Source organism: Capsella rubella, unplaced genomic scaffold (genome assembly GCF_000375325.1).
Source record: "Capsella rubella cultivar Monte Gargano unplaced genomic scaffold, Caprub1_0 scaffold_1, whole genome shotgun sequence".
Taxonomy (NCBI): Eukaryota; Viridiplantae; Streptophyta; class Magnoliopsida; order Brassicales; family Brassicaceae; genus Capsella; species Capsella rubella.
In genome coordinates, this window is record NW_006238923.1 from 9,459,029 (window position 1) to 9,479,433 (window position 20,405).

Here is a 20,405-nt window from a genome sequence, read left to right on the forward strand (position 1 = left end):
ATACAAAAATCATCTTCCAAATCATAAAATTCAACGAAATTACTGTTTAGTAGTAGTAATATCATCATTGGTAATCAAATGATCTTGGTATATTTCTAATAAAACCCTTTTGAGATATTTATTTGCTATACTATGCTTAGTGACAAGTGAGATAATAATATATTGCAAAGCGGGCACGATTTTCAAACCCATAAGATTTGTTTGTTTTGCTTTTAAGCAGAAAGAAATTAAAATATAGAAAAATCTTCAAATGGCGGTGTTCCGGTCAGAAGATCACGAGTATCTTCTTCACATTAAAACCGTTTCTCTTAAAAACACATTTGTTTTGTTTGATCTCTCTCATAAACTCTTTTCTCTTTTCCGTTTTCTCTTTCCACTGCTACAAAAGTTAAAGCTCACAGTCACACAGTCACTCTCATTCCTCACCACTTGAGAGAGAGAGAGAGAGAGAGAGAGAGAGGACTTTAGGTGTTTGTTTCATTGTGGGACAAAAATTAGTCGACTTCTCTTGATTCTCTTCTTTAGCACTGTTCTGTTTTCAATCCCCCAAATCGAATCTGGGTACTACTAAAAAAAAAATCCATTTTTTGATCTGGGTATTCCTAAAGTTGATCTTTTTTGGAATCGTTTTAGAGCATTACTTCAAAAGTTGTAGAATTTTGGGTTGTTCTCTGAAGAAGTATGGATTCTTGCTGTCCAGCCATGAAGCTGAACAACTGTTCGAGTCCCTTTGGTCTGAACAAAAATGTTGTTTCTGAGAGAGTTAGTGCCTTCTGGGGAACCCAAGTTGTCAAGGCCAGTAATCTGAGGACACACGAAATCAGGAGTGGACCTCAGAAGATTCAGAAAAACCTCATTCGCTCCGTTCTCACTCCATTTGTTGATCAAGAGTCTAATGTAAGTATTCACACTTTCATTTCCACACAAAAAACCAAAAATCTGCCTAGTAGCATCATCAGAGAACCCTCAGTTATGTGTCTACTTTTAGTTGGAATTGACTTGGACTGTGTTGAAATTGACTTCTGATGATTTTCAGATGGTGCACCTGCTCAAAGATTAGCTATAGGCATACTATAACTAGGAATGTAGCAGATTCTAGCTGTTGTGAGTTGATTTAGCAGTTGTGATTTGTGAGGGATGGATTTATCAGAAGGGTTTAAAATGAGGGTTTAGTTAGGGAAGAGAGTCTTTCATCAATCAAGATTGTCTGGCTTGGTGAAATGAATAAGAAAAGTAGTGTTACAGCTTCTCACTTAACTGAAGTCCTAAGTAGCTTTTTTCTTTTTTCTTCCAAGTTCTGTTTTGATATAAAGAATGCATTTTTCAGGAACCTCTGTTGAGAACTCAAGATGCCGACCCAAAGAATGTAGCATCTATCATACTAGGTGGCGGTGCTGGGACTCGCCTCTTTCCTCTTACAAGCAAGAGAGCTAAACCTGCGGTGAGGACCGTTATGTTTGCCCGTTGTAATTTTTCGATGATTCTGCTATATTGTCAATGAGCTTTCTAATTAGTTTATAATTGTAGGTGCCAATTGGAGGGTGTTACAGGCTGATAGATATACCGATGAGCAATTGCATCAACAGTGGTATTAGAAAGATCTTCATCTTAACTCAGTTCAACTCCTTCTCTCTCAATCGCCACCTTTCTCGGACTTACAACTTTGGCAATGGAGTCAATTTCGGTGATGGATTTGTTGAGGTGATTGCATTACCTGCCAATAGATTAGATTTGTCATACTGTGTTCTTATTTGTGATTATTACCTCTGGGAATTATTAGGTTCTTGCTGCCACCCAAACTTCTGGAGATGCAGGAAAGAAGTGGTTTCAGGGAACTGCTGATGCCGTTAGGCAATTTATATGGGTCTTCGAGGTTTTCGTCTTTGTATCTTTCTCACAGTAAGTGTTCAGTGCAATCAAATTTGCTGGAAACATAATATGGCAGTGTTAATGCAGGATGCCAAGACAAAGAATGTGGAACATGTCTTGATCTTGTCTGGGGATCATCTCTATCGGATGGATTACATGAACTTTGTGCAGGTTAGTTTTATTCTTCTTATTTGTCAACACTGAGCTAGTATGTGAACCTTGTTTCATTTATTGTGTGTCTTTGCAGAAGCACATTGAGTCAAATGCTGATATCACAGTTTCTTGTCTTCCCATGGATGAGAGGTGTGTCTGACGATTATTAACCATGTTCTTGCCTTACTTCTGTTTGACGAACTTATTCGGTTTTTTCTCTTATTGACACAGCCGTGCTTCGGATTTTGGTCTGCTTAAAATTGACCAGTCTGGGAAAATTGTTCAGTTCTCAGAAAAACCAAAGGGAGATGACTTAAAGGCAATGGTAATGATTTCTTTTGTTTGTCAAAACTTTCAATCCACAAGTTAAAATCACCTCATATTATTACTTGCAACATTACATAACTTAGTGTTTTTCGCGTTTTCAGCAAGTTGACACTTCAATTCTTGGGTTACCACCAAAGGAAGCTGCAGAGTCCCCATACATTGCATCAATGGGTGTTTACGTTTTTAGAAAAGAGGTGTTGCTAAAGCTTCTAAGATCGAGCTATCCTACATCCAATGACTTTGGTTCTGAAATTATCCCGTTGGCAGTAAAGGAGCACAATGTCCAGGTCTGTTGTTTTTTGCTTATTTAGCATATCACATTATCAATCAATATTTGTACTTCCTCTCACCTTTATTTATTAACTTGCTGCTACATTCAAAACTAAAATGGCTAGGCATTTTTGTTCAATGACTATTGGGAGGATATTGGAACCATAGGATCATTCTTTGATGCTAATTTGGCCCTCACAGAACAGGTTTTCGCCGACCCTATTGTTTAATCTACAGAACAGTATGGCAACTCCTGGTGAAACCTAATTATGCCATTCATTTCTGTTTTGGCAGCCTCCTAAATTCCAGTTTTACGACCCAAAAACACCCTTCTTCACTTCTCCAAGATTCTTGCCACCTACCAAAGTTGATAAATGCAGGGTGCGATTCTTGAATTGGTTTATTCCATGTTTCAGTTGATGATTCATCTGTGATACTAACGTTTAAAATTTATGCTGGAAATGCAGATACTTGACTCTATAGTCTCACATGGATGCTTCTTGAGAGAATGCAGTGTGCAGCACTCTATTGTGGGCATACGTTCACGTATAGAGTCTGGAGTAGAGCTTCAGGATACAATGATGATGGGAGCTGATTTCTACCAAACAGAAGCTGAAATCGCGTCTCTGCTGGCTGAAGGGAAAGTTCCTATAGGCGTTGGCCAGAACACCAAAATCAGGTAAGCTTTCCAACGTCTAAAAGAAAAGACTACTCTGATATATTGACAAAGTTTTGAATAAACCTAGCGCATCGTCCTGCTTGTGTCGGTAAATACAGGAACTGTATCATCGACAAGAACGCCAAGATCGGGAAGAACGTGGTCATAGCGAATGCAGATGTATGTTTTCATAAATATTTTTTGTTAATATTTTCAGAATCCGTTGTTTGATCTTGGTTGTGTTTGTGGCAGGGGGTGGAAGAAGGAGATAGGCCAGAGGAAGGGTTTCACATAAGGTCAGGCATCACCGTTGTGCTGAAGAACGCCACCATTAGAGATGGTCTGCAAATTTAGTTTCTAACCTCTCTTTAACTACACTGCTTGCATTTTGTGATTTTGTAACGGGATAAGTTACGTTTCATCAAGAATTTTAATAAAAAAAGAGCAAGTAATGTGGAGCTGCACTTGAATCAATATGTCATCTCTTAATTTGATTGTTCTGCAGCAAAACAAGTAACTGCAGAGGCTAATATCCCTCATCCGCTAAATGGTTTTTCTTCAACTTCTGTTACTGAAAATTTGTCATTAGTGACTAGTGAGAGTCATTCGTATCCTTTGCCATCATGCAATTTAAAAGTCTTTAGGAATCGGTTTGTTTTGTTTTGTTTTTTTCACATGGTCAAATCCAAAGTTTGCTTTTCTTTACGGCAATCACATACATTAGTAAGAACACTTGGGCTTTGGGGTCTTCACCGCACCACAAATGGACTTGGGTCACGTTTATAAAAAAAAAAGAAACATAAAGTTAATTAAATTTAGATGTAATCCAATTAACCTACGAAAACAGTAATAATTAAAGAATCAAACTGCTAATAGCAGTTTAGCACTAGCTAGCTAGTACGAAATAAGAACCCTAATCCTTTCTTCATACTCAAATCTTAGAAAATAAGACACGAATATTAAACAATATGCATGGAAGAAAAAGCCCTCAGTCTATATTGGTTTAGTTATTAAATTGCATAATTAGAAATTTAGAATCGTCCTTTGTGTTAAGTAATAACGTCCATAAGAATGTTTATATTTTATTTTTTGGGCAAACAAAGAATGTTTGTTTTCTTTGTTTTATTTTTAGGTTTGTGGTTTTTGGGGGACGTAAGTGAAAGATTGTATTGCAAAAAAGTAGTCATTATCAATGGACCAAACTCGCATGCTCAACGTTTATCATCACCATTTATAATTACATACACCGACTCCTTTTATTTTATCCATATATATATATTATTCCTTAGCCTCATGTCACCGTTACTTCGCGCCTCACGTTGACGATATGAGATTTTTAATCATGACAAGAAATAAAAGAAATGGAATATTTCATCATCATCATCATATGCATTATGCACTTCTTTTGTTTTGTTTTATTTCCTCAATACTCTCAATAGCTACCAGAAAAGAGCACAAACTCACACAAGTTTGCTCAAGTGGCTCATTGTTATATATAGGCTTCTTTGTTTACATATTGCAGAATGAATCCTGACTTTAAATCCAAAATTATATGCAAGTTGTAGATGTCTCTAAATGACAAGAAAAAAAAACATATTTGAACAACAATCATTTGATCAAAAAGGAAAAATTCGTGTGAGAGTATAACTGTTTGTATATTTGATCTTGTGATGTTTGGATTAGCTAATTACATACATTTATCCCACGCTGCTGAAATATATTGCATGTTGTTTAGTACAACGATGTCTCTTAGTATATATTTGTATGTTTGTTACGTTTTCTTGTGATCAGCTGTGTCTATACATAAAATGGGTTCAATCTACTTGATATTTGGTTTATTTTTCTTCTTTGGACTGATGATCATGTGGGAGACCACTAAATTCGCAACAATATGAATCTTCTGGGTCTTGTGTGTACATTAAGTACTTAGCTTACTTAATCAGACCACAAATCTTTTTTTTCTTCTTAATCAATCTTCACTTGTATCTCGATAATTATTTGTAATGATTAGGGACCAATCTTCTTTTTCGTTTGATAACTTTTATTTATCACTTTAATTTGTTCAAAAAGCACTTGAGAGAGAATAAACATGAGTACCATCGAACATGGTTATATTGTGAGGTTAGAAATGAAAATGAGTGAACAAAAAAACAACCATAGTCGTCTATTTTTGTGGAACAACCATTCTAATTTGGTCCCATGAATCTTTTTGCCCTCTAAACTAATTAAAAAACTTACAAACCAAAGTAAGACTATTTTTATCGAGAAAATAAGAGAAAAAAACTGTGTTATGTTTGACCTTTTTGTGACTTATGGTCATGCTCATGCACACCTACTCGTCTATATATTGCTTTTTAGCATCATCACACTCAATTTGCTTTGTTTAATTTGACTTTAGTTTCCATCTTCTACAAGGGCATGCCTTTCGTGTTCCTTAAGTCTAATTGCTCACTAATTTGTCCTGCTTTCGAATAAAGTGTATTATCTATATAGTTTAAAAACAGAGAGTATTTAGTATATAATATTGTTAGCAATATAATGTGAACTGTTATTTTCTTTTTTAAAAGCAATGAAACATGAATTCTATTTATTTATCTATTTAATTAATTAAATCATGGTGGGTTTAAGAGCTGGAATGACTTATTATTATAGGTTAGTCTTTAGAGACTAAAATTTTGAATATAATTCACTAGGTGTGCATGTTACTGTAATCTGATTACAAGTAGAATGTTTGATTATAAGTTTTTCGATGAACCGAAATGATCCGACCCAATCCACTAAATCCAACCTATTGATCAGAGTTGTATTAATGTGAGTTATTTAACTGTGTTTATGTTGTAGTGCAATAGTAATCTCAGTTATCTCAGCTCTAATCAAAAGCTTCTTTTTTTTTTGCCGATCGTTACAACACCTGGTAAATTTTTCACTCTTTTTCTACTTTTGATTAATAAAACAAATATTTTTTCTCTGCTGTCGGAAAAAAAATCTGTCTCTCTCAAGTTTTCTGTTTATCCAATGTGGAACGAGTTAAACATATAGAGAAAGAAGACAAAAATTAATTGTTTTATATGTATTACATACCTTTTTTAAAAAAACAAATGAAATTCGGAAACAAAAAAATAAGTTCAAAGTTTATGTTCATAAATAAACTTTTATTCCAAATTCTCTCATTTGCTTACCAATGCCTACTTGTATATATGTAATAATGAGACTTTTTTCTATGCAAAGCAGTGATGATTCATAAAAAAAAAAAAAAAAAAAAAAAAACTAAAGCCAAAAACAAAAAGAAATCGGAAAATGACTAATTAAAATGTTTTTAAAAAAGAGAGAGAGAGAGAGAATTAATGAATTAAATTCGACATTAATAATTTGCAACCTTCCCTTCAACGCAAACATTTCTCTATTTTTCTTCCTTCTCGAAAAGCTTTTACCAAACCAAACCTTCTTCTTCTTCATCATACCAAAAAACAAAAAACCAAACCTTCTTCATCTTCTCTCTCACACTAACAAAACACTTCCCTCCTCTCCTTCTTCTTCTTCGACTATGGATAAGAAGCACGGCGGCTTGTTCTCCAAGTCCAATTCCCGGCGATCACGATCCAAGAGTCCTGTCAGAAGCGTTTCTCCCATCATCATCCGTCGCCGGAAAGGTCGTTACGTCACGCAGCCGGACCGCCACATGTCTGAGATGCTTGCTCCTGTTATAGAAGGTCCTGATCCAGACGGTGAAGACTCCGGAAGCAGTGGTGATTACTCTAGGTTCGAGAGACGGTGGTACAATTGGATGAAATGTCAGCTCCCTGTTGCTCCGCCGTCTGTTTCGTCCTCTTCCGACTTTAAACGAACGGATCTGAGGCTTTTGCTTGGTGTTCTTGGCGCACCATTAGGTCCTGTCCACGTTAGTGCTCTGGATCTCCTTCCTCACCTCAGCATCAAGAATACTCCCATGGTGAGCTTTTATTTCACTCTATTAGGACAGTGTTTGGGATTACTATGCGCAAGACAAATCGAATCCCTAGGATTTATGCTTCTTCTGTGCCATAATCTAGCTTGAATTTGCTGAATCTTCTTTTAATTTTGCATATTAATAACGGGAGTAAAAGTGTAAGACTGCGCAATTAATTGAGATTTTGTTGAATAGTTGTTGCTACTGTGTTGAGGTTGAAGTCTAATAACTCCTTAACATCACTTGAAATTTCAGGAAACTTCCTCTGCTCAGTACATCCTTCAACAGTATACAGCTGCATCAGGTGGTCAAAAGCTTCATAGCTCTGTGCAAAATGGATATGTTATGGGAAGAATCAGGACGATGGCCTCAGAGTTTGAGACAGGCTCAAAGGGTTCAAAGAGCAAGAATAATTCGTCAAAATCTGTTGAGTCTGGAGGATTTGTGTTGTGGCATATGAATCCTGACATGTGGTACATGGAGCTTGTTCTTGGTGGGAGCAAGGTCCTTGCAGGTTGTGATGGTAAGCTTGTGTGGAGGCACACACCATGGCTTGGACCTCATGCTGCAAAAGGACCGGTTAGACCATTACGACGTGCTCTTCAGGTTTGGCCTCTTCTCCCAAGGAAGCCTTCTCATGCATTTTTGTTTTGCTTGCATAACTAAATTGCTGTTACTGTTGTGTACTTTCAGGGACTTGACCCGAGAACCACAGCATATATGTTTGCAAATGCAAGGTGCATAGGAGAAAAAAAGATAGATGGAGAAGACTGTTTCATTCTCAAGCTATGCGCAGACCCAGCAACACTCAAAGCTAGAAGTGAAGGGGCATCAGAAACCATAAGACATACTTTGTTTGGTTACTTCAGTCAAAAGACCGGTCTTCTTGTTCACTTGGAAGACTCCCAGCTAACCCGAATACAAAACAATGGAGGCGAAGCGGTATACTGGGAGACGACCATCAATTCATACCTAGAAGACTACAAATCCGTAGAGGGCATCATGATAGCTCACTCCGGTAGATCTGTGGCTACGCTTTTAAGGTTTGGAGATATGTCATCGGGACATAATACTAAGACAACAATGCAAGAAGCATGGGTCATTGATGAAATCGCATTCAATGTCCCTGGCTTGTCTATGGATTGTTTCATTCCACCTTCAGAACTGAGATTTGATTCCCAGGTTGAAGACTTATCTCAAGGCCCCAGAATTAAGACATTGCACGGCTCAGTAGCTCCCCGCCAGAAAAATGGGTGACGTCAAGAACCAGGAGATCAATCAATGTGTATAACTCAATCAAAAGAAACACTAGGTCGATTATTCTACTTTGCTATTGTTGAAGCCAAAATTCTTGTAGGAAGTTGTCGATGGAAGATGTAAATAGACCGCAGGAGAAATTTCGTTCTTTTTGCCGCATAACGTTAGAGGAATGTGTATAGTCTCTGTTCGAGGGCTATTTTCACCATCAACTTAGTAAGGCCAGTCTAGTTTCGTTTTATAATTTGGTTTCTCATAATACTATTGTAGAAGCAGCCATCTAAAGAGTGTTTACTTCGTCATGCATACCAAGTGGAAGGTGATGAATATAGGAACTTCTTCGTATTGTATATCAATAATTTAGTCTCTCTATTGTAGCAAAGACTTACCATTTTGGCCGATATACCAACAATGTTTGATTCTTATTATGAGTTTGGACTTCAAATAAGATGAGACATCAGTATATTTATTGAGTTGCTGGAGTTCAAATGGTAAACAAATCACTGACTACTGTAGTAGACAGACTAAGCTTCGTCTTCATAAAATCCTGGCTTTGGAAAAGTTAGACCGGTTCATTAGTAAACCGGTTTGATTGATTTGGTACGTTGCTAAAACAAAAATGTCTTTCTTAGCACCTGTCTTGCTTTCTTCAGGCCAAGGCGTGCAAGCTTTTAGTGGGAAGGCAGAGAAGACATCTAACCTATACCAGATTTACCAATCACCAACAAATAAAACAAGGTATCGTCGGTTAATTGATCTCAGATTCACCATTTCTGATATGTTGCCTCTGTCGATTCCTAAATTTTTTTGTCTCTCTGGTGAAGAAGATTAAAAAATGGTGCTATCTGACTTCACTGGAGTTGGTGTCGGATTCGGTAATGCCCCAATTCGCAATTCATTCTTTCTCCTTTTGTCTTGTTTGATTCGACTCCCAATTTTGTAATTGGAATATCCTATCTTATCTTAGGGTTCGGTGTTGGCTGTGGATTTGGCGTTGGATGGGGTTTTGGAGGTTCGTCCTCAACTTCCTTTTTTTCTACTTTATTCGAATGAAATTGGGACTAAGCTGAGACGGGATTACGAGTTAAGTTCCCTGGAAACTAGAATCGGTTGAAGATGGAATGGTCATGAGAAAACTAAGCTAATTCTTTTCAAGTTATTGTTAATTTCACATTGTAGCATCATTTCCATTTGGGAACATTACTCTGCTTGTTTAGTTTGGTGATTATATTCCGGAATGTCTCAAGTGATTATGTATGTAGTCCTCCTCTAGATATCATCATCATCATCATCATTACTCATATGCCTCTTCATCTTCCCTTTCTGATGTTTGTCTGATGGTATGCATTTGATGGGTTCATATTTCATACTCTTTGCAAACAAACTGAAATGGAGATCTCTTGCAGGTATGCCTATGAACATTTTAGGCGTTGGCGCAGGTAAGCGCCTTTCAAACATCTACTTCTGCATCTTATTATTCTTTGTCCGCACACACAAGTTGGTCATGCTAAATTCTAGTTCACGCATTTTATGTTCCTTGAAGGTGGCGGTTGCGGAGTGGGTTTGGGCCTCGGGTGGGGTTTTGGGACTGCTTTTGGGAGTCACTACCGATCATCTAGACTTACATTTCAAGGCATCGAGTTAGAGAACTCCGATAAACGTGAGGATAAGGGGGCCAACATGTCCAAAAACACCACTTAAGCAGCCTCGGATTTTATCCCCAGATTGATTGCATAGAGAAACTCTGCTCGCTTACTCTGATCGGATTGATTGTAATAGAAACATCTTTTCTTCGTTCTCAATGAATATCACTTCAGATACTCGTATAGTTCGAATCCATCTTATTATATTCATTGAAATTTTCAGTGTTCACAAACTTTCAGTCTTGGGTTTGTCATCCCAACAAACTCTACAATTTTTACTCAGTTTCTTGCTACCTCAATGACAACCCATTTCAAATAATCGAACCCAAAAATTGTTTCTACATTACAAAACAACCAATAACAGTGGAATTAACTGTACAGTAACAAATGAAGATTGCCAATTCGTCTCATTCCCGTTACACACGAGATGATTGAACTCGGACGTGCTCTACCGTACCACTCGTCTACATTGAATGCACTGCGACTACCACTGCAATGACAAAAATGGATCATCTCAAAACTTAAAGGATGCTGCAAACTTTGCTTTTTAAATACGGACGATTCAGAGTAGCAAGTATTACCGATAAGAAAAACTAAAAGAAGAATCCAAATTGCAGCATGAACCGATTTACTATATCGCATCCGATACTGAGACCGTTGAAGTTGCCTCTGTAGAGCTCCATACCAACCATTTAGCTGCTTTTCATAACAGTCCTCCTCACACTCCATACAACCTTTTCCTCTCTCTAAACCTCCATTCACGTCTTGCTATTAAACCCAAAAAAAGTTTTAGTAAAGATTTATAAGCAGGAGGAAAAGTATGCAACTGAAGATCGATCGATCAATCTTACTTGGTTTGCTTGGATAGGTAATAACGCAGCATCAGAGTCTCCTTGACGATCTAAAGCCTTCCACTTTCTAATGCAATGTTTGGAGCCAGGTTCCATATAATTTAGGAACCCAGAGAAGCTAGGAACTTTCCTAGGAGGTTTAACCACAGGCTCATCAGAAGATTTCTTCAACAAACCATCGTCAGAGACCGCAACGTTCCAAACACTGAATTCAGCAGCACTTGCCGCCCTTCTATGCCCATTCGGCTGATTAACTTTGAGAGAATCAGATGGTCCAGTCAAGAAGAGGGCAAGCTCATTACGATCATCTTCATCCAAACGAACCCATCTGGGAGTTCCTTTGCCATCGGATTGCGCAGCTTCCTTGAGAGACTTCTCGATTTTCGAAACCTGAGCTTCCATAGCGAATGTAAACTCCCGATGCCTATCTCTAGTATCAGCACTCAAACGGTTGTCATAGCTAGATTTGACAGCTTTCTGGAATTCATCTAACTACACCAAAAAAGTCACAGATTCACTCTTCTCTCAATCAACACATAACACAAAACAAAACAAAATAAGAAAAATATGAGTTGTGAGGAAAAGAAAGAGACCTGCCATTTGGTGGTTCCTAATGCAGCGTGAAGGTCCCTATGAAGCTGCTCAGAATCCCAAACTTTAGAAGAGTCCCGTTTCCCATTGATCCATGTCCTGTACGCCGACTCCATCCTATACAATGAATCGGAGATGATGACACACACATTGTGATTTTTCAGATCTAAAACTTTGTTAATCAGAAAGAAAGAATCCTAATTCCCAAATCCGAAGAAACAGATTACAATCACCAACAATACAGAGTTGCGATTTCACAGATTGAAAACAAAAATTTGGGAGATTGGGATCAGAGAAAAAGCAAAACCTGTCGGCGGATTCCTGAACCTCTTCAGCAGCGGGAAAGAAAGGATCTTTCTCCCACCGATCCAAACTCGTCGTCATCACTTGAGCACCCCAAAAGAACTAATATCCTAAGAAGAGAATGAGAAACCTAAGGGAAGAATAATGATAATAAGAAGATGAAAAGAAACCCAGAAAGCCAAACAGAGATAGAGAGAGAGAGAGAGAGATTCAAAAATGGCGAAATGGATCCAAAAGATTTTCAGAGAAGAGAGGGAACGTTCTTCGTTCGATTAGCCAAAATTCTTAAGGGCCTTTCGTTACTCTCACGTGCCATATTTAGTACTACTCTACTACGTTTTTGGTTTCTTTCTTTTTTCTTCTTTAATTATCATTTTAGGACAAAATGCGCTAATCATATTTTTGATTTTAATTACCGACCCGTACGTGAGTATGTGTGACACCTGATAAGTTCAATACAGATCACTATTAGATTGTAGAAAAGTCCCATCTACAGCTTAAATTTACAAGAAATATACGTTAATTTTCACTCTAATCCTAATTATCCTATGATCAAATAATGTAGTGAAGAACACTGTAGAGAGTCTACATAGTGTGAAGTAATGAACACACTGAGAAAATGTAGCGAAAGGTGTGGAAGAAAACATGCGAATCACACCCATCACCTGAAAACCACTCTTGGTGAGTCACTATATACGCACCTCTCTCTACTGGCGAGCCCATGCTAACCATCACCTTTTGTATAATGTACATTACATATATAAATAGTGATGTGTGTGTGGCTGTTTCCTATTCAATCGCAAGTCCTTTTACTTACTTTCTCAGATATTCTAACTAAACATAAATATTTGTGTTACTATAAGCAGCCATCATGGCTAGAGTGATGTTATGGTTTCTTGTTTCCTTGTATCTATGCCTCATTGGTCATATGATTGCCGACGCTGCAAGAGAAGGTGCCTCCATGAGGAATGACGCAAACCCCAGTGAGATTGCAAGAGCAAGTGCGCTCATGAAGAATGGAGCACACTCCAGTGAGATAGTAAAGAGTATCCGACACGTATCCGGATTTAAGGGTGAACTCACAGCTGGTGGTTATGGAGGGGGAGGCCCAGGCTATGGTGGTGGATACGGGCCAGGTGGGGGTGGTGGTGTTGTGATCGGTGGTGGATTTGGCGGTGGTGGTGGGTATGGGTCCGGTGGTGGTTTGGGTTGGGAAGGAGGCAACGGCGGAGGTGGTCCTGGATACGGGTCAGGCGGTATTGGTGGTGGAGTCATCATCGGCGGGGGTGGTGGTGGTGGCGGGTGTGGCGGTTCATGCGGTGGTGGAGGATATGGACACGGCGGAGCTAGCAGGAAGGAATCAGGCAAAAACTAGAAGAAACAAAAAAGAGCATGAAGCTTTCTTTAGGTCGTAGAAGGATAAGAAATAAGGATGTACTTTAGCATCTTGATCATGTTTAGGAGTTTGTAATGGCATCACTTTTAATGGAATAAAGAATCTAATAGTTTCTACTAAAGAAGAAAAAAATTAGTCCTAAGAAGTTTCTATCTATGCCTTCTTCTCTTGGGTTCAAACATCCGAGCAGATTTTATTGTATAAGCGATACAATAGCGTCGATCTCGACATCTGAGGCTCTTGTTCCACCACAGCAATCACATCTTTCACAGAGATTGACCGGACTACTTTTGGTAAACCCTGGTTCTTTCCAAATCGTGTACCACCTACAAAAAAATGAATCAGCAATTAGGAAAACTAAACACAAGAATGACCAGCAACAGAACTGAGATTTACTTTTTCAGATCACAGAAACGGGCTCACCAATTTCACTAGAGAGTGTTTTGGAGTTTTTTCCTGGCCCTAGAGAAGATTTCTGACGTGCTTCTGCCATAAGTTTCCATTTTGAAAACATATCATCTCCTCCAACGGCTGCATGAACAGCAACATTTGCAGCCTTAGCTCTCCTTTGATCTGCGTCCTCCTTTGCCTGACTTATTATGAAAACTCTTTTAGTATACGTATGTGCAGTGCACAGGTTTATGTAACTGGCTCAATTTTTGTTATATACCGTCACTTGTTTTGAATGGTTGTCTTCATTCTACATCAACGAAAAATATAAAAAGTAAGACTTTATCACTGGTAACTACGACAATAGATAGATATCGCGCTTACGACAAACCTTAGCCTTTTCTTCTCCACCATGTTTCTTTTCCCATTCCTCTTTCACCTTCTGATTCATTTCATTAATTTCTTTCCGGATATCAGATGTGATAAAAGTCTGGTTTCTACACTTCTCGGGATCAGTCCGCTGCAAAAGCTTTATCAACTTCAGTAAGATTAAGACACAACAAGCTTTAAGCAGGCAGAAGAAGAGAAAGTAGACCGACCAGCTTTGACATTCGTATTATATTCGACAATAGTCCTCGCATCCTTTGCTCCACGCACTGAATGCACAAATCCGTGAGAAAAATAAAAGAAACAAGAAATCTAAATTGAAGGCTAATAATTTGCAGAATGTGTTGGTATCTCACCAGAGACAAGCACCGCTCTACATCATGGTCTATATGCTTTAAACCACTTTTTGCCACTGTCATATATGAAAGTATATGTAAACTTCTTCTCCAAGTGATTCCAAGTAAAGATCAAAGAAGCAGCTAAGATATGGGTTGAAACCCAACTAATTTCTGTCAGCTTTCTCTGCAGTGGAATTTTCTGCAAAAACGTTTTTTCTTCTTCTTCCTGCACAAATCTTTGGGATGCTTTAGAAACACGACTGTTCTTTTTGGGCCAAGAACCTAATAAATTTTTTTCCTCTTCCTGGAACAGATGCAGAAAATAAGTTGGTTCATTCGTTTCTCTGTATCCAGGTTTTAGTTAAGTGGAGCTATCAGAAAAAATACCTGAAGATTGATGCCACTGACAGCAGTGACATCATTAAATTTTTTAATACTTCGATCTGAAGAAGTTCCACATTGTTTTCGTTTCTTTCTGTAAATTAACACATTTTTTAAGACTTCAATATAACAATTATATATTGCAAATAAATGATTAATGAGATTATCATAAATGAATAGTAATCTATGGACCCTGTAAATAGTTCCTCTTCACAAACCAGCCAGATCTATTACCGTGATGGTGGCATCGAAGAACCTAGGGCCTCAAGAGGTTTTTTCTGACCAATAGAAGGCATGTCTGATGTCTTCCTGACATTAGTTGCTGTCGTTATGGTTCCAGATGGGGGAGGGAGATATACCTGATGAGTACACAAATAACTTAATAGTTAGATACATAGTCTATTTATTATTCACAACAAAATTCCCGAAACAAGAACAAACAGAAGCCAGGGTGGTCCAAAATATAAGCACAACTAAACCAATGCAACATCGGTTGAAGAGAAATCAACCAAATTCCATCTTTCGAGAGTATAATTTATAAATTACCATCTTGCTAGAGTCCAGCTGTGTTGTCGTTGAAGGAAAAACAGAGCTTGCAGAGGTGGATAAAAACATTTTAGAAGACTGCTTCTCCAATTCATCATTTGAACTAATTGGAATTGCATTGTGCTGTTCCAGTAGAACAGTATTCATGCCTTGCTTCACCAAAGAATGAGGCTTCTGTGCCTGGTCAAAACTTTGATCAATCAATTTCTGCTTCACATGGACCACTGATGACGAAGGGCCCACTGTATGGTCCTTGGTGACTGATTCTTGCCAAGGAGAAGAATATAGAGGCAGGGATGAGTTGTTTTGGAAGTTGGATACAGGACCATCCTGAACCCTACTTGGGCCATTTATAGAAGTTGGCCTCTTAATCTTGGGTATTGTCGTCATGTTTATAGTAGACTTGGTTGGTCCTTGAACACTGGCTGGTACCACATTCTGATTATAAGAGATGTGCTGGAAATGAGGAAGTCTCGCGCTCGGCAATGAACCAGGAGAATTGACATTTGTCCCTGGGTATGAATTAAGACTTCCAGAGTTGGTACCCATATGAAAAGAACTTGATGAAAGCTGCATGTATTGCTTGGGTTGCTTATTTAAGCCCTGCACAGTAGCTGAACTGCTTAAGGTGCCTGAAGTTGTAGAAGGCGGTTGGTTAACTTGAACTTCACGAGGATCTGATTCTTGAGCACTGGTTTCTGCAGTTAAAGATTGTTTCAGAGATTTTTTTTTGTATACTACAAGGAAATCATAAGATAAGATCTACCTGAAGCTAAGACGATCTATGAAAATTGCAAAAGTAAATGGCATCAGCTGAATTATTCATACCAGCAGATTTAGACACTATGTCATGGTTTTGGCGTCCAGGTACTTTGACCCTCGGATTAACCTGATGACATATATAGTTTATAAGTGAGCAAAAATTTCCAAGAAAAAAAAGTAATCAGCTGTTATTATCATGTCATACTAATACTAATCAGTATTGCAGCACTTTTCAAGTGAGAACTCTTTCAGAAATGAGGTAGTTTTATTAAATGAACTCTAACAGTTCCCTGGAAGATATAAGAGAGGTTAGTCAACACAGAGACTTAAATAAATTTCATAACATCCATTGAACTGAAAGATTGAGTTACATCAGCTATAGATATAATGGTCAAGTATCCTATTCTAGACGAGGAGTGAATCCAAATTTAGGAATATATCTCTGAAGCAAATGTATATATCAAATTAATGACCCAAATAACACCAACCTTGCCTTAAATCTTACATATGATAAAAAAAAGTTAGTGAATTAGTTACCTATGTTAAGATCAATGCTATGTGCTAACAAGCTACTTATATAAATAAAAACTAAACTCTAGTTAGGGACAGCTAAATGAAACTCATTGAAGTAGTTCTAAATGCTAAGAAAATTGAAAGTGTGATACCGGTTGTTGCTGATGCAATTTGCTAATTGCCGATCTGATCATCTGATCACCAACAGCAGCCTTCAGATTTTGTATGAGCCCCTCTGTTGTTATTTCTTTTCCCTGCAATCAAGTATGAGAAGAAAAAATCATGTACTGAAAGTCTTCCATCAGAGTGCCAATTTATTCATGGATGTAAAAGCCTCACCTTGAATTTATTATACAGGGTTTGAAAATAACTCTTTCTATCTTTGTTTTGGTCTACTAAGATACGAAGCAAATCACAAACTTGTGCTAGTGTAAGACCATGATTCACAGGGACAACAGGCTGTTCCACCCTATGAGCCTGTGGGCTACTCATCGTTTGCAGTTTCGTAGACTGAGTTTGCTTTAATTCTGATTCATTACCAATATGATTGTTAATAGACTTCAAATCATTCAAGAAATCGAAAGTTTCGAAAGACATTTCCATCTGATATTTTCCACAGTTTCGCATATGAATTAGGGTTTCCAAACGAACCTTCGATATCTCGAATCAGAGCTTTCTGAAACACTTCCAAGTCATATTCCGAATGCTTAGCGTCATCCTAACGACACAAATGAGTGGGAATTAAAAATTGAGGTGCTTCGGCCACAGAGCAAGACAATGCAGACAGTACGGAGCTGAAAGGGAGATTAGGAAATTCGAATTCTAACCTTGTCGTCTTCTTCGAGGAGCTTGACAATGGAGAGATCCATGGAGGAATCTGGCGGTGCCATCGTCAAAGAGCTCAAACGAAGAGGGAATTTTTAACAAGGAAACGATTTGTTGAATCCAAGATTCCAATTTGCGCAATTTTTTTTCTTTTTTTTTTTATATAGAGGGAGGTGCGGATGAAAAACACCGTGTCGTTTTCACTTTTTGTAGAACACTGCGCGGCGTTTCGGTGAATTTCTAGTTAAATGGGCTTTGCTTTTATGCGCTATTGAAAGCCCAATGAAAATATCCATCTCGTGAATATAACAGTCAAAATATTGAAGTTTTTGCAAAATCGACCCCCCAAAAAGGTTAAGGTTTTCTTGTAAAGGAAAATGAAAGTTACAGAGGTTATTATTTTGTTTTGTTTTGTTTTGCAGTCTTCCCTAATAAAAGTGGTATGTTTGTTTTTTTGCTTAACAGCTTTCAAATTGTGAGAATATGTGGACGGTAGTAGAAGAAACTAGAAGGGTCTTTAGAAGTTAATTGATTATAAAATTTGAAAACAGAGCCAAAAACAGAATTGTGTAGACTGTAGTGGTATCACTTTATACTATTCAACACAAACTTAACGCGTATGGATGGATGGTAAAAAGAAAGAATCAGTTGAATGAAAGAACAACAAGAATTGGAATCAGTCAAAGTCCAAATCGGTATGTACAGTCAACAAATTCCTACAGAACTCTCTCCAACACTAACAAACGAACAAATATCTTATCGTCTCTAATAAGTAAATAAATTTCCTCAAAGTTGAAGTTTGACCGGGAAGTCAAACCGAGGCTTCTTGGCCGGCATAGGGCTCATCACTTCGTCGTCTCCGTTGACCGTCGAGAACTCCGGGATCGGAGGGATGTTAAGGTCAAACCCACGGTGGCTACTGCTGACGTGGCTGGTGGACCCTGCACCTTCGGAATTGGACACGCTACTACTGTTGTTGTTGTTGTGGTTGTTGTTTCCTTCGTAGTGGCACCGCTTGTGTCCGCCGAGAGCTTGACCTGACGGAAAAGACTTGTGACAGATCGAGCAAACGTGTGATTTCCCACTTCCAGTAGTCACTGCGGATGTGGTTGTCGCCGAAGACGTGGACTGGTCATCTCCTCCTCCTCCGGAGTGAGTTTGCGATAAGTTTTTACGGTGGCTCGCCTTGTGACCACCTAGAGCTTGGTAAGAGGAGAACGTCTTGTCGCAGACGGTGCACTTGTAGCTAAGCTTCTCCATCGTCTTCTCAGCCATCACAGCCGCCGGAAGAGGAGGAAGTGTTTGATGATGTTTGCGATCTCCGTCACGAGCGAGAAGCATAAGGCAGAAAGCTAGATACTCTTCCTCAGTGAGGTTTTGGTGGTGGTGGAAATCGGATCTTGATCTCTTAGATCGTTTACCTTTGGTCCAGTGCTCGACTCCATGGAAGACGGAAGAGTCTTCAAAAAGTGGAGGAATCGGAGAAGCTAATCTTGGTGAAGTAAGAGCCTCGAGCGCCATTAGTTATAAAAGATTGGATTCTTGAAGATATCTGTCTCTGGTGAATCGGTTTCGAAGGTTGTTTGGTTTATAACTGTAGGAGAATAAAAAATATGAGAGATTGCTGAAGAATAAGAAATGAGAAGAGTGTATAAATATATAGTAGGTGGAGTGTGAAGAAGGAAGTTGCGTGACAAGTGGTGGGAAAGTGTGAAGAGTGAAGGTGGCGATTAGATAATTACTTCATTTTATTTTTTCGTCTTCTTTAAAATTAAATATGCGGACCAAAGTTGTGATAAAAGTATCTAAATGTCTCATATCTTTTTTTTTGGGGTAAAGAGAGGAAAATAAATTGGGCACGTTTGGTTTGACCTAGTACACGTGTGCAAGTAGTGTGTGAGAGCAAAAGAAGAAGAAGAAGAGGTCGGCTAAGGAGACTTTTTCTTCATTGTTAGTGTGATGCCGCCTTACAATATTCTAGAGTTTTATGTGGTTGTCATGGATGAGATGGTATGGTGATAGTAGCTAGTACTCGTAATCTCGTATGGTACACGTTTCGGTTTACTTTTAAGAAAGATAGATAGTTTTATAACTAGCTAGTTGACACCAAAAACAAAGAAAGTCTTCTAGTAACTACTAACCAATATTGATTTGGGAAAAAAACAGCTTCTTCGGAAATATCTTGAACACAAAAGTTCATGTGGAATAAACGTTTTTATTATTACTAGTTTTCACATTAAAAAAGACTTTTCCTAATCACATCAAGAAGATAGATAGTTATAACTACTAACTAGTTGACAACTAACAAAGAAGCTATCTTACACAAGATTCATTTGGAAACGTTTTTTTAATTATTACTAGCATTTTTATAAAAAAAATTTGGTAAAGTAATTGTTCAATACAAAATACAAATACAATATATATAAAGTTGAGGTGCTAGCTAGTTCAGTGTTGCTGTTTGTGTCTTAAAAAGTAGTATTGGTTCGACCTTTTCCTCGATCGTAAATGAAATTCTAACAGCCTTTAAAGGTTAAAATATTCGACTGATATTTGTTTTTTTTCTTTGTTGGGTTATGATTAAAGACAGGAATAAAGAATCTAAATGTATACCGTTCAAAGCTTTCGAACAACAGTATTCATATTTGGAGGTAAAGAGGTCTAAAGACGGTGCACGATTAGTAAAAACACTGTTTGTTTTTGAAGCGTTTTCCACAGTCAAACCCACAATACATTATAATATTAAATCGAAGGAACCAAACCAAACATTGTTGGTACTACTAGTAGTAGTTTTTAATTTTATCACTAATATTATATGTGAGTTGTGTGACAGTGGGAGATGTGGGGAACGAACTACATTTGACTAAAACAAAAAAGCGACGACATTTGACTCTTACTCGTTTCTTCAATGTTCAAACCGTCCGGTTTACTTTTTCTATTTGATTTGATTGACGGAAACAGTTAACCGGTAATTAAAAACTGGCATTTGTGTTGTCGCTAAG

The 20,405-nt window shown here is 38.0% G+C and overlaps 7 protein-coding genes across 9 annotated transcripts; 4 read left to right on the top strand and 3 right to left on the bottom strand.

Moving 5' to 3' along the window:
* Positions 1 to 402: 402 nt before the first annotated feature.
* Positions 403 to 3,751, top strand: LOC17897446 (glucose-1-phosphate adenylyltransferase large subunit 2, chloroplastic). The gene is made up of 13 exons (XM_006303910.2): positions 403 to 897; positions 1,328 to 1,441; positions 1,528 to 1,701; positions 1,781 to 1,873; positions 1,957 to 2,040; positions 2,117 to 2,172; positions 2,254 to 2,347; positions 2,451 to 2,636; positions 2,745 to 2,825; positions 2,914 to 3,000; positions 3,087 to 3,298; positions 3,397 to 3,457; positions 3,530 to 3,751. Exons 1-13 carry the CDS (start codon positions 682 to 684, stop codon positions 3,629 to 3,631), a joined length of 1,560 nt encoding a protein of 519 aa, XP_006303972.1. The 5' UTR covers positions 403 to 681; the 3' UTR covers positions 3,632 to 3,751.
* A 2,902-nt stretch (positions 3,752 to 6,653) lies between these two features.
* Positions 6,654 to 8,945, top strand: LOC17900428. Its single transcript, XM_006304816.2, has 3 exons — positions 6,654 to 7,226; positions 7,479 to 7,829; positions 7,917 to 8,945. The coding sequence occupies exons 1-3, from the start codon at positions 6,822 to 6,824 to the stop codon at positions 8,478 to 8,480; spliced, it is 1,320 nt and encodes a 439-aa protein (XP_006304878.2). The 5' UTR covers positions 6,654 to 6,821; the 3' UTR covers positions 8,481 to 8,945.
* A 126-nt stretch (positions 8,946 to 9,071) lies between these two features.
* LOC111828692 (protein TRIGALACTOSYLDIACYLGLYCEROL 5, chloroplastic) lies at positions 9,072 to 10,308 on the top strand. 2 transcript variants are annotated; one of them, XM_023777227.1, is made up of 5 exons: positions 9,072 to 9,218; positions 9,305 to 9,355; positions 9,448 to 9,492; positions 9,887 to 9,919; positions 10,024 to 10,308. In XM_023777227.1, exons 2-5 carry the CDS (start codon positions 9,316 to 9,318, stop codon positions 10,179 to 10,181), a joined length of 276 nt encoding a protein of 91 aa, XP_023632995.1. In that variant the 5' UTR covers positions 9,072 to 9,218; positions 9,305 to 9,315; the 3' UTR covers positions 10,182 to 10,308. The 2 variants fall into 2 exon arrangements, with proteins under 2 accessions (XP_023632995.1, XP_023632996.1); XM_023777228.1 differs by having other exon boundaries at positions 9,079 to 9,218; positions 9,308 to 9,355.
* On the bottom strand, positions 10,307 to 12,135 carry LOC17896775. Its single transcript, XM_006303191.2, has 5 exons — positions 11,873 to 12,135; positions 11,568 to 11,682; positions 10,975 to 11,466; positions 10,705 to 10,891; positions 10,307 to 10,613 (listed from the first exon to the last, which is right to left on the bottom strand). Exons 1-5 carry the CDS (start codon positions 11,947 to 11,949, stop codon positions 10,588 to 10,590), a joined length of 897 nt encoding a protein of 298 aa, XP_006303253.1. The 5' UTR covers positions 11,950 to 12,135; the 3' UTR covers positions 10,307 to 10,587.
* Positions 12,136 to 12,739: 604 nt separating this feature from the next.
* LOC111828722 (ctenidin-1) lies at positions 12,740 to 13,244 on the top strand. The gene has a single exon (XM_023777329.1). It carries the CDS (start codon positions 12,740 to 12,742, stop codon positions 13,241 to 13,243), a length of 504 nt encoding a protein of 167 aa, XP_023633097.1. The 3' UTR covers position 13,244.
* A 33-nt stretch (positions 13,245 to 13,277) lies between these two features.
* On the bottom strand, positions 13,278 to 17,520 carry LOC17899175 (transcription initiation factor TFIID subunit 4). Of its 2 annotated transcripts, none has more exons than XM_023777328.1 (15): positions 17,409 to 17,520; positions 17,233 to 17,299; positions 16,921 to 17,108; positions 16,734 to 16,835; positions 16,135 to 16,195; positions 15,307 to 16,004; positions 14,995 to 15,119; positions 14,767 to 14,854; positions 14,545 to 14,683; positions 14,398 to 14,453; positions 14,254 to 14,310; positions 14,046 to 14,174; positions 13,935 to 13,964; positions 13,688 to 13,853; positions 13,278 to 13,590 (listed from the first exon to the last, which is right to left on the bottom strand). In XM_023777328.1, exons 1-15 carry the CDS (start codon positions 17,469 to 17,471, stop codon positions 13,439 to 13,441), a joined length of 2,121 nt encoding a protein of 706 aa, XP_023633096.1. In that variant the 5' UTR covers positions 17,472 to 17,520; the 3' UTR covers positions 13,278 to 13,438. The 2 variants fall into 2 exon arrangements, with proteins under 2 accessions (XP_023633096.1, XP_023633095.1); XM_023777327.1 differs by having other exon boundaries at positions 14,046 to 14,183.
* Positions 17,521 to 17,959: 439 nt separating this feature from the next.
* Positions 17,960 to 19,040, bottom strand: LOC17897331 (zinc finger protein ZAT10). Its single transcript, XM_006305496.2, has one exon. The coding sequence runs from the start codon at positions 18,925 to 18,927 to the stop codon at positions 18,193 to 18,195; it is 735 nt and encodes a 244-aa protein (XP_006305558.1). The 5' UTR covers positions 18,928 to 19,040; the 3' UTR covers positions 17,960 to 18,192.
* Positions 19,041 to 20,405: the final 1,365 nt, after the last annotated feature.

Bases quoted from the DNA above. Each gene is read 5' to 3' on its own strand.
- LOC17899175 (XM_023777327.1), bottom strand. From the start codon at position 17,471: ATGGCACCGCCAGATTCCTCCATGGATCTCTCCATTGTCAAGCTCCTC. The intron at 14,454-14,544 runs GTTGGGTTTCAA...CATATATGACAG, and splicing joins GAGAAAGCTGACAGAAATTA to TGGCAAAAAGTGGTTTAAAG. The intron at 13,965-14,045 runs GTTTGTCGTAAG...TCGTTGATGTAG, and splicing joins GTGGAGAAGAAAAGGCTAAG to AATGAAGACAACCATTCAAA.
- LOC111828722 (XM_023777329.1), top strand. From the start codon at position 12,740: ATGGCTAGAGTGATGTTATGGTTTCTTGTTTCCTTGTATCTATGCCTC.
- LOC17897331 (XM_006305496.2), bottom strand. From the start codon at position 18,927: ATGGCGCTCGAGGCTCTTACTTCACCAAGATTAGCTTCTCCGATTCCT.
- LOC17900428 (XM_006304816.2), top strand. From the start codon at position 6,822: ATGGATAAGAAGCACGGCGGCTTGTTCTCCAAGTCCAATTCCCGGCGA. The intron at 7,227-7,478 runs GTGAGCTTTTAT...TTGAAATTTCAG, and splicing joins GCATCAAGAATACTCCCATG to GAAACTTCCTCTGCTCAGTA. The intron at 7,830-7,916 runs GTTTGGCCTCTT...GTGTACTTTCAG, and splicing joins CATTACGACGTGCTCTTCAG to GGACTTGACCCGAGAACCAC.
- LOC111828692 (XM_023777227.1), top strand. From the start codon at position 9,316: ATGGTGCTATCTGACTTCACTGGAGTTGGTGTCGGATTCG. The intron at 9,356-9,447 runs GTAATGCCCCAA...ATCTTATCTTAG, and splicing joins TGGAGTTGGTGTCGGATTCG to GGTTCGGTGTTGGCTGTGGA. The intron at 9,920-10,023 runs GTAAGCGCCTTT...TGTTCCTTGAAG, and splicing joins CATTTTAGGCGTTGGCGCAG to GTGGCGGTTGCGGAGTGGGT.
- LOC17897446 (XM_006303910.2), top strand. From the start codon at position 682: ATGGATTCTTGCTGTCCAGCCATGAAGCTGAACAACTGTTCGAGTCCC. The intron at 1,874-1,956 runs GTTTTCGTCTTT...GTGTTAATGCAG, and splicing joins AATTTATATGGGTCTTCGAG to GATGCCAAGACAAAGAATGT. The intron at 2,348-2,450 runs GTAATGATTTCT...TCGCGTTTTCAG, and splicing joins GAGATGACTTAAAGGCAATG to CAAGTTGACACTTCAATTCT.
- LOC17896775 (XM_006303191.2), bottom strand. From the start codon at position 11,949: ATGACGACGAGTTTGGATCGGTGGGAGAAAGATCCTTTCTTTCCCGCT. The intron at 11,467-11,567 runs GTCTCTTTCTTT...TTTTTGGTGTAG, and splicing joins TAGGAACCACCAAATGGCAG to TTAGATGAATTCCAGAAAGC. The intron at 10,892-10,974 runs GTAAGATTGATC...TGGGTTTAATAG, and splicing joins TACCTATCCAAGCAAACCAA to CAAGACGTGAATGGAGGTTT.